This window comes from Corvus hawaiiensis, chromosome 30 (assembly GCF_020740725.1).
Source record: "Corvus hawaiiensis isolate bCorHaw1 chromosome 30, bCorHaw1.pri.cur, whole genome shotgun sequence".
Classification (NCBI taxonomy): Eukaryota; Metazoa; Chordata; class Aves; order Passeriformes; family Corvidae; genus Corvus; species Corvus hawaiiensis.
This window is the reverse complement of record NC_063242.1, coordinates 12,429,840-12,446,332: the sequence shown is the minus strand read 5'-3', so window position 1 is coordinate 12,446,332 and position 16,493 is coordinate 12,429,840. Positions and strand designations below refer to the sequence as shown.

At 39.7% G+C, this 16,493-nt stretch overlaps 1 protein-coding gene across 1 annotated transcript; it reads right to left on the bottom strand.

The window, feature by feature from the left end:
• Positions 1-15,293: 15,293 nt before the first annotated feature.
• Positions 15,294-16,256, bottom strand: MC2R (melanocortin 2 receptor). Its single transcript, XM_048289559.1, has one exon. The coding sequence runs from the start codon at positions 16,251-16,253 to the stop codon at positions 15,294-15,296; it is 960 nt and encodes a 319-aa protein (XP_048145516.1). The 5' UTR covers positions 16,254-16,256.
• Between the last annotated feature and the right edge of the window lie 237 nt (positions 16,257-16,493).

Below are 16,493 nucleotides of genomic sequence, written 5' to 3'. Positions count from 1 at the left end.
CAACATTCAGAAAGATGTTGTTTGTCTTCAAAAGCCACTGATGTGATGGGGCCCTGCTTTTCTGGGGATGGGAAGGATGAACACCTGCCTGCCCATGGAGAGTGGTGATTTATTTCCTTGTTTTGCTTTGTTTGTGTGTCCAATATTTGCTTTATCTATTAAACTCTCTGTATCTCTACCCACAAGTTGTCATACTTTTACCCTTCCATTCTCTCCCCCATCCCACTGCAGGGGAGTGAGTGAGTTGTGTGGGGCTGAGCTGCCTCACCCACAACAACTGGCTACTTAGAACAGAACAGGACTGAACTCCTATATAACCAGCAGAAATGAAAGTGTTTCATAGAAGCAAAAGCCTTGCTCTTCTTAGAAACCTATGGTGCATGAGCTGCAGATGTTCCTATGGTCCTCTGAAGACCTCATTACAAGCAAAACTGTGTGGAAGAATAATTTCCTAAGGCAAATTTTGCTGCTTCAGCTCTAAATATCGCAGGCTGCTGAGAGCACATCCCTGCAAAACTCTGCCAAATTCTCTAGCTCTTTGTGGCTTTCTGAGACAAAAGAAGAGCTTCTGTTCTTCTCAAAGCCTTTGTTGTGCAGCAGGAGGGAAGGGATTATACAGGTGCAAAAATAAGTAGATAAAAAAGTTGTATTCAACTTCACTGCAACATGACTAAACCAGAGGCATCTCACAGCTCGCAGGTGACCCATGCTATTTTGAGGGCATGACACTGGAGTTTATTCTGACTTTGCATTCGTGCAAAAGCTGAAAGAAAAGGAGGAAATTTCCTTCATGCAGTTTTGATCTGCTCAAGCAGTCCAAGTGACTGAAAGCTCTGTGATAAAAGGTGAAGTTGCCAAAGATGATTGAAGAAGTTCAGGAACAAGTAGAGAAAGTAATGAATTGGCCAAGATGACAGCAGTCATGGAAGGATAGTGGGGCCATCATACATGAACTAGACCCCTTTTCTGTTTCTCTCTTTTTCATTGCCCTGTTATGCCAAGGTCAGTGAAAATTATATACTTACAACTTCAGAACTCTTCATATTTTAAAGACTAACCTGTGGTGGCCAGTTGGCCTGTGGTACAAGAGACAAAGAGAGTCCTCTGATAAGACAGTCCCCAGAACCAGAGATTTCTCCTCAGGTTAGGGTGAGAAAAGAAGCTTCCCCCAGGCTGCTTTGTGTTGCTATGTTAATGTACCCCAGTTCTGCGTCCCTGGTTGGCCGTTGGCCTCTCTGCCCCCTTGCTACCTTATGTGTCTCTGCCCTAGAAAGTTCTGCACTCCAAGTTCCCCCATTGGCCCTTGCCCCTCGCCGCTCCCCCAGGGCTTCCCCGTTGGCTCCCATTCCCTAGTCCTGCCTGTGTACTGCCCTCATGCCCTCAGATCATTGGTCCCTGATGCTCTCCCTGTTCCCTTTCTTAAACCTGGACCCTCTATTGTCTTTTGTTTTTGTTCCTGGACTCCTTCATGGTGTGGCTGTAATAAACCCTCGTCCATGGAACTCTACGTGGAGACCCTTCCTGCCTCTTTGCCATTGACTCATATTACTGGAACTGTCCATGTGTGTGCACGCGTGTGCGAGCGTGTGCTGGTCCTGCCGAGCGGCTCTGCCTTGGAGACGCTTCTGGAAGGTCGTGGCATCGCGCTCCAGCACTGCAAAGCCATGCACGGAGAGCAACACAAAGCTATCTCTTTATTAAGAAATCTGTCTTACATAGCAGCTGGTAACATCCCAGCACATGCAGACAGATTGACTTATTTTTCCATTTTCTTCTCTTTTGCAATGCGTGCTGTCCTCGCCAAGCTCTTTGTCAATTCTCTTTACAGTGGTTATAGTTGCTGAAGCATTTTTGTGAAAGCTATTGACAACTGAGTGGAACTAGAGGAATTTAAAGGTTATTAGCTCCTCAGTAAAAAATAGTTTTACTCTTTCTGCTCCCTTACTGCTATAGCATGTTAGCTCTTTAGTTGGTTTTTTTCCTATATTTTTTCTGTATTATGCAGCTCCCTGAATCATTCTTGTTTGTACCACTGCTGACTGCAGGGCAATGGCTGTTGCTACCAACCTTACTTTGTCAACTTCAGGTTTCTTTTGTAGTTCACGGTTTCTCCTATATGGAGAAAATTGGAGTTTTTCCTAGGTTCTCTTGGTCTTGTTTGACTCATTGAGCCAAGCAGATTAATGAGTTTATCCACAGCTGCTATCAGGCTGCTGGCAGCACCTCCCTGACTCTCTAGCCAGTCTGAATTTAGAGCACTGCTTATTCTCCACCTGTGAATGCCAGAGTTTTGGATCTTTTCTTGAAAATGAAAACAATGTTCCTAAGATAGTATTTTCCTGCCTTCACAGGCCTCTGTCATTAGATTAGACAGGGAAAGGAACAGGGATCCTAAATCTACCAGTGAAGGAAAGTCACCGAAAGCTCACCTTACATGGCCAGAGATGTCTGAGGTCATCATGTGTGGCAGAATCCAGCAGCAGGTAGTACTGACATCTATTAATTTGACTGGGGGAAGTGAAATTTTGAGTGGAGGAGTGAGACTGTTGCTGCAGGTGAAAGAAGGTTGGTTGTGCTCCCCTTCCCACCAGTCTCAGGAGAGACAGCATGAGGATTCTTTTCCTGAATCCACACTACACCTTGACAGATACCTCAGCTTTAAAATAGTGCAAAAACAATTTAAAAGAGCACAGAATTAATGATGAACATCTATTAGAGGCTTAAAAGCTGTTAAGTTCTGGAGGCAAACATGATGGATCTCTCAATAATATGACACTTGGAATGATTTAGTCAGGCACTGTAGATGGCAACTTGGGAAAGAAAGTCTGCCTTTCTTAGACAGCAGCATTCTATCTCAGCATGCTCTTTTCTTCCTTACTGTTGTGGGTGGGAGAGTGCTATAACCTTGTCCACATGTGGACCAGGTGTTGTAAGCAAGGAATTCTGGTTTTATGTGCTAGTTTACCTTAAACTAGCTCTCAACTGGAGTACGGTAAAGCACTATACTATCTTAGTGCTGTTGTGCCTGAACAAAACAAATGTAATGAGAAAGCTGGTCATCAGCCAGTGGCAGCACACCATGCCACACATTCTTCCAGGGTAAGACACACGATATTCCCAGCTGCCTGCTTACTGGTTTTCCTTTGCCATCATCTCTCTGAAGCTCACTGCATGTATTTATTCCATTGCCTACAAATACACTCTGTCTGTGAATCCTCAGTTACTCACTGTAATTATAATAATAATTAAAGAAGCCAAAACATGTTTCCATGAAACACAGATATTTATCTCTGGCTGGGTAAGGGACTAATTAGTAACTATTCACTCTGGCTTTCTGCAAATTTAGTCACTTTTTTTTGGCAGCACTATTAGGTTTGTTTTTTCTACTCTCTTTCAAAATATTTAGTTATGCAACTACTAGAGATGGTCAGGACTGTGGTTACCAACCTTTGTCCCCAAGATATCTGCCTTCACATTATCAAAATGTCCTTGTTCCATTTATCATCTCAAGTAACATTTATAGCTTTCTACTTTGTGGGAAAAAAAAAACCCAAAACCAATTGATTTTGAACTATTTTAGTTTTGCTGTCAGCTTTTACAAATAAAATCAATAGAGGGTTTTTGAAAGAAAAGTAATTTCGTTGGAGAACACTCTTGTAATTATCTGGGGAAAAGGTAAATTTATACACAAGAAAATTCATCTATGAAGAGTTTTTTGAGCAATTTTAAGTTTTTTTAAACTGTTTGTCAAAACAGCAGTTACAGTGGCTAGGAAGGCAATGAAGAACACTATGAATATAGCTGCCATGGTGATAATGGTGTTGTAAGCACTTAGATTCAATCTGACATGACAAGGTAGAGAAATACCTTTTACTTTAATCAATGTAGCAAAAAGGAAGTGAAGAACTTATTGTTTTCTGATAGCCTTTGACTTAAGTAGATGTGACAAGATTCTCAGTGAATGATAAAGGAAAGTGTTTAATCTCCTGCCAATGTGACATGTCTGTTAATAAATAAGATTGGGATATGTCTTTTAGAAGGGAATACATTACCCTCTTTAATGGAGATACCATTATTGTTCCTTGGTTAATTACTGTAATTGTTTGATTTTTCCTCTGTAAGAGATACAAATTTTTGATCGCTGGGGCTCTCAGAGTCCAGGCAAAGTAGTGACTTATCTGCAAAATATGCTCGGGATTTCTTTCAGTAATCATTTCATTGGCTTTAAATCAAGTGCTGTCATGGCTAAGTGCATAAAATTTTACTGTGCTTACCTTGAACTGCAAAATACTCATGTTTTTAAAGCCAATGGCTGCAGCAAGAGATTGGGAAACTCCTGTCTGTAAAAGAGATTAACAGAAGTAACAAGCCCCTTGCATTCTGGCAAATAAAATACTGTGCCAAAATGAGGCATAAAATATAAGACATAGCTTTATGCTTTCATTTTGAGGAATTTTGAACCTTTCCTTGGCCTGCAATTCTGTCTCTGGCACATGAAAGCTATCTTCATTAGTATAATAATTTATTAGATTCACAAAGTCCCTGTAAATAAGAACTGTAGCTAGAGTTGTAGGAAGATTCTGATTCTCGAATTCCACCCCCCTCCCCCTTGCCCCTCCAGTATTTGAATCATTAATTCTTTAGATGTTTCCTTCATCATTAAGGTTTTGAACATCATCAGTGCTGTAGATGGCAACACTGTTTCTATTTTTTTGTTTCTGCAAGTATGTGAAGTTTTTAATTCCCCTACAGCCATTATCCCTTCATGTCCATTTATTACTGGGAAATAGTCACTGTCCTTTGTGCTTTGATCATATTGGCGTCGTTATTTGGGTTGCTTCTGTTTGCCTTTCCCAAAAATGTATTTTTTCTTACCCCTCAGCTTCTGTCTCTGAGGCTTTTGTACTGCTTTATTGAGTGGCTAACTTTGCTTCTGAAGGGGCAAAATAGCTTAATAATGATGGAACACTATCTATCTATCTATCTATCTATCTATCTATCATCTATCTTTTCCTTTATTCATCTGACAAGTGGTACATGTGGGTGATCTAAGTGCTAACAGCCCATCAAACGCATCTGAACCTCCTGATAAAATTTTTTAGGTGGCTGTTGTTAATCTTCCTGTTTTGTCCGCATGTACAAACAGCTCTTTGGAACTTCATCCCATGTCAGAGATAAGCACAGAGTGCTGACAGCCAAGAGTATGTGGTTCAAGAACTCAGTCGGTCTAGTGGAGACAAAATTGTGAGGTGATTAGTTAAATGTCAAATGTCAAATTATTTTTCAGTAGTTTTCAGGGTAGGTAGAGCTCACCCCTGTAAATGAAGGCAAGAGGACTGGTCTCTGTAACACTCTCCTTTGAGAGCCTTTGTTTTGATCAGATTCTGCGTGGGCATGTGTTTCTCTGGCTCTTCTAATTTCCCCTACAGCAGCATAGACTCTTGTGACCATTCTAAGGGACCTAAAGCCATACTGGTGTAATAGCTCATTTCTTTATTAGGAAACTTGTGCAACTAGCTGAGAACCATAGTTGGGAAAGACATTTTTCCTAGAACAAAAGGGTACTGAACAACAGGCATCTGTATACAGATCCAAAGGTCATGGGCTGCAAAACTAAGGATAGATTTAAGCAAATTGTGCATCAGCATGAGACATGCAGTCCCTTAATTCTCTTGTCCTCATGGGTTGTCAATTTATAATTTCCTCATGTCTTAAAAAAGGATCTACTTGCATTTCTTCTCCTTGTCTGCTGCTGCCTGCTCAGCCCTGGGGGTGGGTACTGTTGTGTTTCATGTGTATGTAATTGTGGTTTTGGTAACTTGTCAAATCGTCTATAAAAGATGCCAAAAATAACACACAAATTTATTTTTAGACAGCTGAGGACACACTGAATCTTGATCTAAATTTTGAACATGTGCACATACATTTGAAATGTAGACAGCAAGAGGTGACCAGGGAATGGAGAGGAAGCAATGATAACTGAAGTGTGGGTACTGCCTTCCATATTATTATTATATCATATTATATTATATTGTTATATTAGTATATATTATATTATTTTATTATTATATTATATTAGCCATATATTATGGCTAATTTTCTCCCTTGGAAGGATATATTTGAAAGTGTATTTCAAATATCTGCTATTTACTCTCACCTTTATGCTTTGCTACAGCAGTTGTCTCCTGAAGAGATGCTACTATTCCTTAAGGAAGCTAGTGTATGGGCTGTTAAATTCCACACAGTAAATCCACTGCTCTTGTTGTGTATCTTTGGTAAAGAGTCAAAACCCAAGAGTTAGAACAATTTTTTAGAAAGTCCTTGTGATATAAACAGGGGCAAAAAATCCATAAAAACACATGCGGAGATCAGTCTACAGCACTAAGTACTAAAATTAATTAATTCACTCCTCTGTTTATTGTAGGGGTTATTTTTCTACCTTTAACTTCTTTCTTGCAGGATAAACCATGTTTGGGTTTCGACACAGTTGTTTTCTTCCCTCCCTGGGATATCATCAGCCTGTTACTTACCTTCTCTTTCCTTAACCTTCTCCTCAGAAGCTGGCTGCATTTTGGCCCCTACTTCCAGATACAGTCTTCTTTTGACCAGCTAATAATGATTTTATCCTTTAATTTAATGTACTAATTCCTTTAAAGAACAATTTTTTCAGCTGCAGAGACCTTCTGGTGTGCATGTGGGTATGTGTGTGTGCTGACAGCAAAGAGGTCCTAGTTCTTGGGATCCCTCATCTACAGTGGTGAGGGTGGGATGAAATGTTCTGCAGCTTTTCCTGTAATGCAGCTCAGACACTATTAGCCTGACCCACCTTGGCTTTTATGGAGGAAAGCATGAGGGACCTCCTATCCCCGTTACAAGAATATTTCCTCCACATGGTCACCACATGTCCTTCCCACTTTTCAATGTGTTTATTACTTTATCAGAGGACCTTCACTCCGGCTAATATTATTGTAATGAATTTAAGTATTGTCCTTGAAGCAAATGCCCTGAGATAACTAGCCTAGGTGAGTGAGCCATGACAAAAAGTGTAGAAGATTTAGCAGCAAAGAATAGGTCTTGAAAGTGCACACTATGATTTTTGAAAAAATGACTTTTAAAATGCAGCAAAGTGTGTCTATTGTTGATGGATAAAAGGGATTCTAGTAAATGCAGGCAACAACAGATATTAGAATATCCTTCAAAAGCCAAACATTTCAAAAATAACAGTGCACTTCAGGTTATTAACAGATTGCTAGGCTTGAAGGTTAGAATTAAATTCCTTTTTTACCAATCATATACTTTGTAAAAGTTTAAACTTAAAAGTTTAAGTTTTAAACTTAGTTCATAATATTCTGTCTTTAGTTGTTTCTCATTTCTTAGCTATTTTGCCAACTTCTTGCAACCCACAGTATCCTGGGTGCTGTGGTGGTTGATATTTTTCTCTTGATAACTGACACTATTTCTCCTGTTAGAAAGCAGTACTAAAATGAAGCAGTTGGTTTCTTTGCCTTTTCTTTCTCTTAAGGCTACATTTCCTGACAGCTCCTTTGCTCTGCGTTTGCCATCGTGTAGCTCTGGCTGCCACGCTTTGCTGCAGAGGTCTGTGCACTTTGAGAGCGTGGCTTCTCCTACCAGCATCCTCTCTCAGACCCTGGAGGGACTATCACCCAATGTGCTGCAGGTGCATCAGATTTCTCTCTTATGGAAAAAGTCTCTTCTCCCCACTGCTGTCTTAATGAATGAAGCTGTGTCCTGGGCACACAAACTCACAGACAAGGCAATCTGCATTTCAGTCTGTTGTGGAGAAGTTGGTAACTGGTCAAGTGCACAAACCAGGCCAAGGACTTACTTAGCCGACCTGAGCAAATATATTTTTTGGAAGAGATTCACCAGTGGACAAAAAAGTGTGCCTCAGTTTGAAATCGGTGCAAGTAAAACTAGTCTGAAGTAAAACCACTTTCATTTTCATATTGATTCATCTGTGACCCAAAAATACTGATATGAAAGTGTTATTAAGAGAACAGATGCATTTTTGAACTGCCGAATGCTATTTCTGGCTCTTATTTTAGGTATTTGTTTCAAAACATTGCCAGTTGGTATGACATATTCCTTAGGGGGAAGGCTTTCTCATTAATATAGCTAGAAGGGCTGGAGGAGCAGACTTAATTCAGAAGACATTTTTCTTCCCCCTCATTTCCTATCATGTTGTCTCAGGAGAACATTTTCTAAACCCTTAAACTGAAAGATTGGGATACTCCAAAGCTAGCTGCAGGGAATATGAGATGATTTAATAAACTTATCGATCTTCTTTAGGGTAAAATTTCCCCATTACAGGCTTAGTGTAATATAGAGAGTCATCTGAGGTCATGTGCATTCGCTTGCAAAAAACCCAGATACAGCTGTAGGTCCTTCTGTCTTAGGCACCAAATTCCACCAAAGCCTTTCAGTTTACTTAGCCCTCCTTTTTCACAGTACTGCCTTTTATTCAAACTTTCTGTTTCAAACATAAGAAGACAAACATTTGAATAGACTACTGAATGTTAGTACAGATATTAAATTAGGTAACTTTAGTCATGTGAAAGCAAAATTTTGCGATCACGCCTCAGTTGCTCTAAGGAAAATCAGCTGAGGAAAGTGCACTGTAAGGTGCTTTGTTACAGAGTGGATGTAAAGCATATAATGCATGAGATATTTTTGAAACCTCAACATCTGAATTTCAAATGACTGTGCAATATGTTTTAAATTTTAAATGACCAGGTTATTTTTTGAAATACCAGAAGCACCATGCTAATCTGATTATATTGCGACTGACCTCCAGACATGATACATTAACAGGGACCAGGATCATGACAGAGAATTTTATGATGATGATTTAAGGAAGAAACAGAACATTTTTGAAAGGAAATGAAAAATAAATTAAAAATTAAGCTGTAAAGCACAAACATCACTCCTGTTTACATGATAGATTCTTCTGGACCTGTTTTGGATTCCTTCCATGAGTTATGGTATCATTTTATTTACACATATCCAAAGAAAGACTTCAAGTCATCTTTGGTCTCTAAATCAAATGGATGCACCAATTATTGGTTGTTATTGCAAATCAGGAGGAAAAGCTGTGTTCTGGACATCACTGCTCTTTTCACTCATCGCAACGTTTCTGTTGTTTGTCTGACCCTGAATGTTACTTCTTTCATTTCTAGTTCTCTCTTAGCTCTACACAGTTCTTTCCAGCAATGCAAGATGAGTATGTCATCTCCACCTGTTTTCTTTCTCTGTTCCATGCTGTGCTACCCAGTCTTAGAAATTGTTTTCTTCCCTGCCCTTGTCTCTCCTAACCTGACCTTGACTTTTCTGGCAATGTTTCCAGCTTGGGAACCCAGGAATGCCTCCGTGTGATGAGCTTTCTTGTACCCCTGATACTCCTGAGCCACCCAGACAAAGTCTTCAGAAAAGATCCCTATGTATAGAAAAAGGCTGAACAATTGATTTTGCTCATTTAACACTGTTATTTAAAAAAATTACTATTCTTCATCGACTCTTTTCTCTGGCCCTTTTCCCAGGCTTTTAACTGCCCCTAATGCCAGCTCCTCTAACAGGAAATGCTGCCAGTCTCAGCCCCTTATTAACCAGCCAGCTCTTACTTGCAACCTGTGCTTCTTTCCGCCGCTTGCTCATCCAGGAGCGAGCAGCTGCCTTTTATCCAACTCCCCTCTCTTTCAAAGGCTCTGCTGTGATCTGAGAGGAGGCAAAGGGCAGATGAGTGCCCTGAGGCCTCCATCAGTTCCTCTCGGCTTGCCCTCCGACCTGGGCTGAAGCATTTTTTCCCCTCTCCCTTTTTTCCTCATTGCACTGACTGGCAGCTAAGACAGGTTTGGCTGTCACACAAGATGATATGATTACCCAAATTACTTGGCAGTGGTTTCATTTCTCAAGTAAATGAAAATGTAAGAGTGCAGACTGTGAGATTGAAATGGTTGCATCAAGCAACTCTGTAGATCACTCTTTAAAATTCAGATGAATGCTCAAATGTATATTTAGAATGATGGACAATACTAATTAATTTTGAAAGTGAATAGCTGCAGAAGCCCCTGGACCGGAAAGCTATTTCTGAGTTGGAAGACATCTCCCCAAGACTTTCAATGCCACCAAACCCTGAGACCAAATTTAAATTGTCAGAGACAATTAGCCAGAAAAACCTACATGATGGGATTTTAAAGGGGCTGAAGACATTTCTTTCTGGCTTTAGAGGCTGCATTATACCTCATGGTGTTATGCTGACACCAAGACTCCCTGCAGGGCTGAATGCTCTCATGGTGTGATGACACAGAGGCACTGGAGAGACTTCTGACTCTTTTGAAGTGGTTTTTAATTGCCTGACCTTGTAGCCACCAGGTCAGAATCAGGGCACTGCAGGGGCCATGGGACTCTTTTGGGGTCCATCAGAGCAATCTGTCTGTTTGTACTGGACACCCTTCTGTACAGCTGACTACAGCTGAAATGTCAATACAAGTGTCCACCCGGGCCATGTGCTCCATCTCCTCTATCCTTGGTTAGGTTGTCAGAGGGTGAAAAGTTGCCAATGGATTAACTCCTCTCATTCACAAATGGTTTTTGACTGACTCTGCCTTTATCCAGATAGTTCATGCAAAGTTTAGGGGTAGCTGTTCAGGTACTGAAACTGTAATAAATGGTAGAGTAAAGGTGCTGAGGAAACAAAGGAATGTGGAGTAACAAACCTATCTTATAGTCTCAATGTAAAAACCCAACAAAATTCTTGAAAGCAATAAATAATTTTAGTTACTCACTAGGCATTTGTACTCCAGATGGGTTACCCAGAATTATTTGACAGTTAATGGTCACTCATTAGATTATGTGTGACAGCTCAGTAGTCTGATTTTGTCTAATAGATGTGAGGGGACTTGAGGACATCAGAAGACTTCTTTCAAGTGGACATGAAAAGTTTTTCATTACTGGTCACACTCAGTTTTCCAGAATTGTACTTTAAGTCATCCCTTTGAATTGGAAGCTTACAACAGCATTGTGTCTTCTGAGAAATGACACTTCAAATGAAGCTGTCTTAAAGTGCTGTTGGATGACAAGGACACAATGGGTATCTCTCTGCTGAAATACCTTTAGAGAATTAAAAAACATGCCCTACTTGGCTATAATTCTGTTTGAATAAATTTATCATTTGAAGAGTTTAGTTTTGTTTGAAAAACTGAAATTTTGTTCAGCTAATAGGAGTTTAAAGACACCTGTTTTTCTGAAAGTCTTGTCCCGAACCATAATTCATTGAAACAAGATTTTTCTCACATAAATAAACTCTAATATATATTTTCTCATGAATAAATGGTGTTTGTCTTGCTAATTTGTGAACAAAATCAAACTGCAAGTTTGTCTCTCACTGGCATACCGACTCTTTCAGTGGAATTAATTCTCCCGGGTACCTGTATCAGATTTGTTCACTTTATTCCTGAACATGAAGTTCAGTTCAAAACAGCAAAAAGAGAAGAGGAGCTTTTCTTCTTTGGTTTTGCAGTAAGTGACTGGGAAATGTTTTGTTGCCACAGGCGTGTGAAGTTCTGTGGACGCTTCCAAATGAAACATTGATTGTAGTGTTGCTTGAAAGGAACTAGATGTTCCTTTCAGGCTTGTTAGCTTCTGGTAGTATCCAAAATGAACTTTTTTTCTCCCAAAGCTAAGGTACAATTCTGCTTTCTAAACATTTCCGGGCAGATGAAGGAAAGTTCCAAAATCTGAGAAAAGCCTTCACTTTTATACATTAATATATCAGGGGAGAATTTTAATAGTAACTTATTCACAGTACAATGAGAACTTCAAAAAATTATGGCTTAAAGAATCTGTTCAAAAAGCACTATAGGGAAATATATGGAGACATTGGTATGTGAGAGAGAAACTTGCTTGGACACTGCACAACAATTAAAATGCAAGTCAAATTTACATTAGGAGATAATGTGTAGAGATTTGCCCATCTGCTAGCATGCAAGAGATGCAGGCAGACTGAAAAATTAAAATAATTCTAGAAGATTTTTTATTCAATTATATTTTGTGTTCTTCCTGACTCTTTCTTCCCAGAAAAGAAGTATCTTCAAAAGAATGCTCCATTTAATCACAACTAGCGCAAACTGAAAGAAAAGTTTTATATGTGTCTTTTGAATTTCATATCGACTCCTTACATAACCCCGAGGCTCAGCTTGAGATCTAGTATTGTAGACACAGATTTCAGCTGTATTGCAAATGCACAGGGTCTTCATTTCTTACAAATTTGCACAGTGAGCATGGCAAATCCTGTTGTCTCTAAAAGAAAAATTGTGAAAAATAAGCAGTTCTCATAATTTGCAACTCTTTGCCCTGCAGCCTTTTCCCAATCTAGTTGTCTGTGTATTAGACACAGAATATAACAGCAAGAGCCATCGAGTGCTACACCAATTTAAAGACATAATCCTGAACTGTAAGTTTGGGTGTTGCTCAGGCATTATGACAGCAACAGACACTTTGGGGTGTTGATTTGAGTGTATCCACAGATGAGTCCAGGTAGGCTACAGAGAACAGGCACTTAATTTCTGGTAACAGGAGGTGGGAACCAGTTCCAGACAGTGCTTGGATCTCATGGCAACCTGAGATTCAATGTCAGTAACTGCAGAAATGCTTTTAAGTCTAAGGAAGAAATGTGGGATAAAACCTACCAAAATCTTTCTGCTTAGGTGTTGACTACTTGTTTTAACAAGCTAGATGGAAAAAAAAAATTCGCTGGTCCATACCCTGGGTAACCACAGCTGCTCTGGGTTTTGCAGATAAGTGGTGACTGGAGGCTTGGGGATGGTGCTGGGAAAGGCAGTGGGATAGTTTGGGAAAGAGTGGGCAGATGTTGGGTTACTGGAGAACAGGTTGCTCTGTCCTTGAAGGAGGGCTCACTCAGAGGAGCACAGTCAAAAACGTGGCTGTGGGATGGATTTTTTTGGCAAGGTAGAAGCCCAGGTCCTTGTTGCAAAGCAAGTGATGTCAGTGTGGGGGTGGGAGCTGGGCTCTGTCTCTTGGGGCCTGTGAGCAACCACCGCCTCTTTCCCTTGTTCCTGGGGATGCTGCAAAGGGAATTTGGCACCAGCCATTTCTTGAGACTTTTCTGTAGGTGAGGGCAGTCAGATGAGGGCCGAAGGCAGCCAGGCCTAACCAACCTGCCTCAGAACCAGCCTGAGCTGCCACTTGCTGGTGTGCTAGAAGAAAGCAGTAGCTGGTGGCACCACCTGAGGTCTGCTGTAGCCATGACCTTGTTCACCCCCAGCTTTCACAGGGCTACCTTTCCAAGCCCTAATTGCCAGCGTCTCCATGGGAGGAGTCCTTATCAAAGGACTTTATACAGAATTTCAGTGATATGTTTTACTGCTGAATTTTTGATTTTGACATGAGTCTCTCTTGCATGTTCCTCATTGTGGGGCTAAATGTATAGTGTTTTCTTTAATAATTATTTCTCCATGTTTAGATGTTATGAGGTTAATATTTTATGATACAAATCGTTTACATTTGGACAGCTCAGTGTGAACATGGAATCTTTGCAAGTGTAGAGTTAGAGTAGGTTTCCTTACAAGATGCAGTCACTTCCAACTTGGTGGAGGCTACTTACCTCTCTTAACTATGTCTGTTTTAGGGAAGCAGGTGGAAAATAATGTTTTGAGAGAAGGTAGATTGGTTGATAATTTATGCACTGTGGAGTTAATGTAAGGGCTGCCTAAATCACAATTTTCTGTCCAATATTTTTAATCATTTTCAAGTTCATAATTTGTGTGCACAGGGCATTGCAGTACTGTAGATGTTTTGTTTTGGCTTTTCTTTAATACTGTACATTTTTTTCTTTTTTTTCCCCAAGTCTAACAGTAATTTCTTGCTGTGTAGTTTCACATTTATTCTGCTTTTCAAAGGAAATGAAAAAATTCTTATTAAAATAAAATGTGTGATTATACCTGAACTCCCTTCTGAGCTTGCATTTTATAGATGAAACTGTTTTTTGCAATAAATGCACAGGTTTGAATAATTTTCACTTCAGTATCTCTTTTCTACTTTGTTTTCTTTACTTAGTTCTGTAGAGACTTTCAGGTTTATTGCCCCTTATAACTTCATCTGTAAGCCCAAGTCTACCTGAATTCATATGTTTTGTCCATATTCCTTAGTCTTGAAATTCTCTTACTACTCTCTGGCACAGCTGAATGACTTCCCTGAATTATTGTGAGGTTAATTCCTCACCATATGCTCTGGACTGCTTCAGGATGTTTTGATGCTGAAAACTATTCTGCCTCAAAGTTTTGTGAGTTCTGTATTATTTTGGCAGAAACAATTCAAAGTTTTCTCGCAAGGGTTTATAAATTATAACCTGCATTGTAGCATCCTTCCAGACTGGCTAGCTGCTTCCTTACCCAGGTGGTTGACTTCTTTGGAAGTGTTTGAATTTTGTCTCTGGTATCATGTTTTTTGAATTCTGTTTTGTAGCATGTCATGGTGAATCAAAGTGCTTTTAGTATCTGTGGAGCTTATTATTTTATTGAAGAGAACTGGCACTGACGAGCTCAGCAATTCCCTTTGCTAGTCCAGACTTGGCTTAGAGGTTTTAAAATTTAAAACCTGTCTTTGCTGGCATTACAACTTTATATTGGAAATAACTCTTCAGTGGCTAAAACTAGCTTTTAAATAAAAATATTCTATTCTTTTGGGCTTGCACTCCAAAAATGGTTTTTGAAACTTAGAGATCACTAATTGCATGATTTTGAGGAGATAGATGTTAAAGAAGAGTCATGAGTTCACTTTTTCAGCAAAGTTACATGCCCATGTTTTCTACTTAATTGTAGACGTTTATACAAATGTGCAGTTTAGAAACAAATGATAACTTCATTGCAATTTAAACAACAGAATTTTTAAGTAATATATGCATTGAATTGAAATTATTGGTACAAAATGAGTTGGCTCATCTCTGGGGTAAGGCAACATGATGCAGATTTAGTTTGAATTTTTGTGAAATAGCAAAAGATAATTAAGACAGTTTTCTTTTTTTTTTCCTTGCATGAAAATTATCAGCAGAATTAGCGTAGTTTTGAGGTCTCATTGACAAAGATTTGTGTGCTTACTTAGTTTTTATCCATTATTTGGTAGCCCTCTGAAAAATCATTGGCAGTATACTGCAAGCATAGTATTACTTTGGGCCTAATTGGTGGTATTTTTAACTCTGCACACTGATCATGCACAGCGCTCCATAAGTGCTTCTATAATCTTCATTTTTGATGAACTGTTTACCAGTTCCAGTTTGACCTGGAACAGTAGAACATCTTCTTAAATGTACTTCGCAATTCTGGGCTCCGGAATGCAAAAATCATAGGGTTGATGATGGCATTGCACATTATGAGTGTTCCATTCACGTGGAAAATGGACATGTAGCAGGCACAGTAAGGGTTATGTGGGCAAAACCTTGCTAAGAGGATGTGGAGAACAAAGGGAGCCCAACAGCAAAGGAAAACTCCAAGAAAAATAGTCAGTGTAATTGCTCCTTTCATGTTAGTTCTGTGATGGACTGTGCTGGTGGGCAGTGAGGCGATCTTTTTGGCGTGAGATCGAGCCAGGAGGAACATGTGGACATAGAGGCACAGTATGAAAAACATCATCAGAGGGAACAGGATGGTGAAAGGAATGACAGTTGCTGCTTCATAGGAGAAGAGGGCAATGGCAATACTGCTGCCGGCACAGAACGTCCAAATGATTGCCAGGATAACCAAGGCCCTCCTCAATGTCATGATATTGTGGTACCGCAAAGCATAGAAGATAGTGATGTATCTATCTGCTGCGATAGCTAGCAAGCTGAAAATAGACCCCAGCAAAGACAGAATGAACATGGAATCCATGGCATCATCCAGTTTTTTCTCAAAGTCTCCATGACGTGTCAGGTATCCCATTTTACACAAGATGATAAAGATGTTCTCCAGGGTTTTGTACAAGCTACCTAACATGTCTGAAATGGCTAAACTGCAAATGAAGAAGTACATGGGCAAGTGTAAATTCTTATTTCTAACTACAGCAATAAGGATAAGTAGATTTTCCAGTATCCCAGCAGCAGCAACAGTGAAAAAAACTTCCTCTGGCACGACAACCTGGGTGCAGTCAGTGATATTTAATGAAAAATCACTTATGTTTTCGAGGGATGGAATGCTGGTCTGCCCTGGGTGTTTGATTAAGTTGGAAGGTCTCTCAGTGCTCATTCTTCTTGTCGTGGAAAGAGCCTGGGTTGCTTCTTTTTCAGGTTTGGCTTTATTCTGAAGCTGACCTTCTTTTGATCAAGGCTTTCTCCTTTATCTGGAGCAATTTTAAGACTTAACTGAAATGTTTGGAATGTCTCCTACAATAAAACACGTAGAAACATAAATATCAAGAAGAAATTGACCACACAGATGAGGTAAAAACAGACATTTAAAGTATCATCTATTGCAGTTTAAAGCACA

What these genes read in the sequence shown, in the direction of transcription:
- MC2R (XM_048289559.1), bottom strand. Translation starts at nt 16,253, where the DNA reads ATGAGCACTGAGAGACCTTCCAACTTAATCAAACACCCAGGGCAGACC.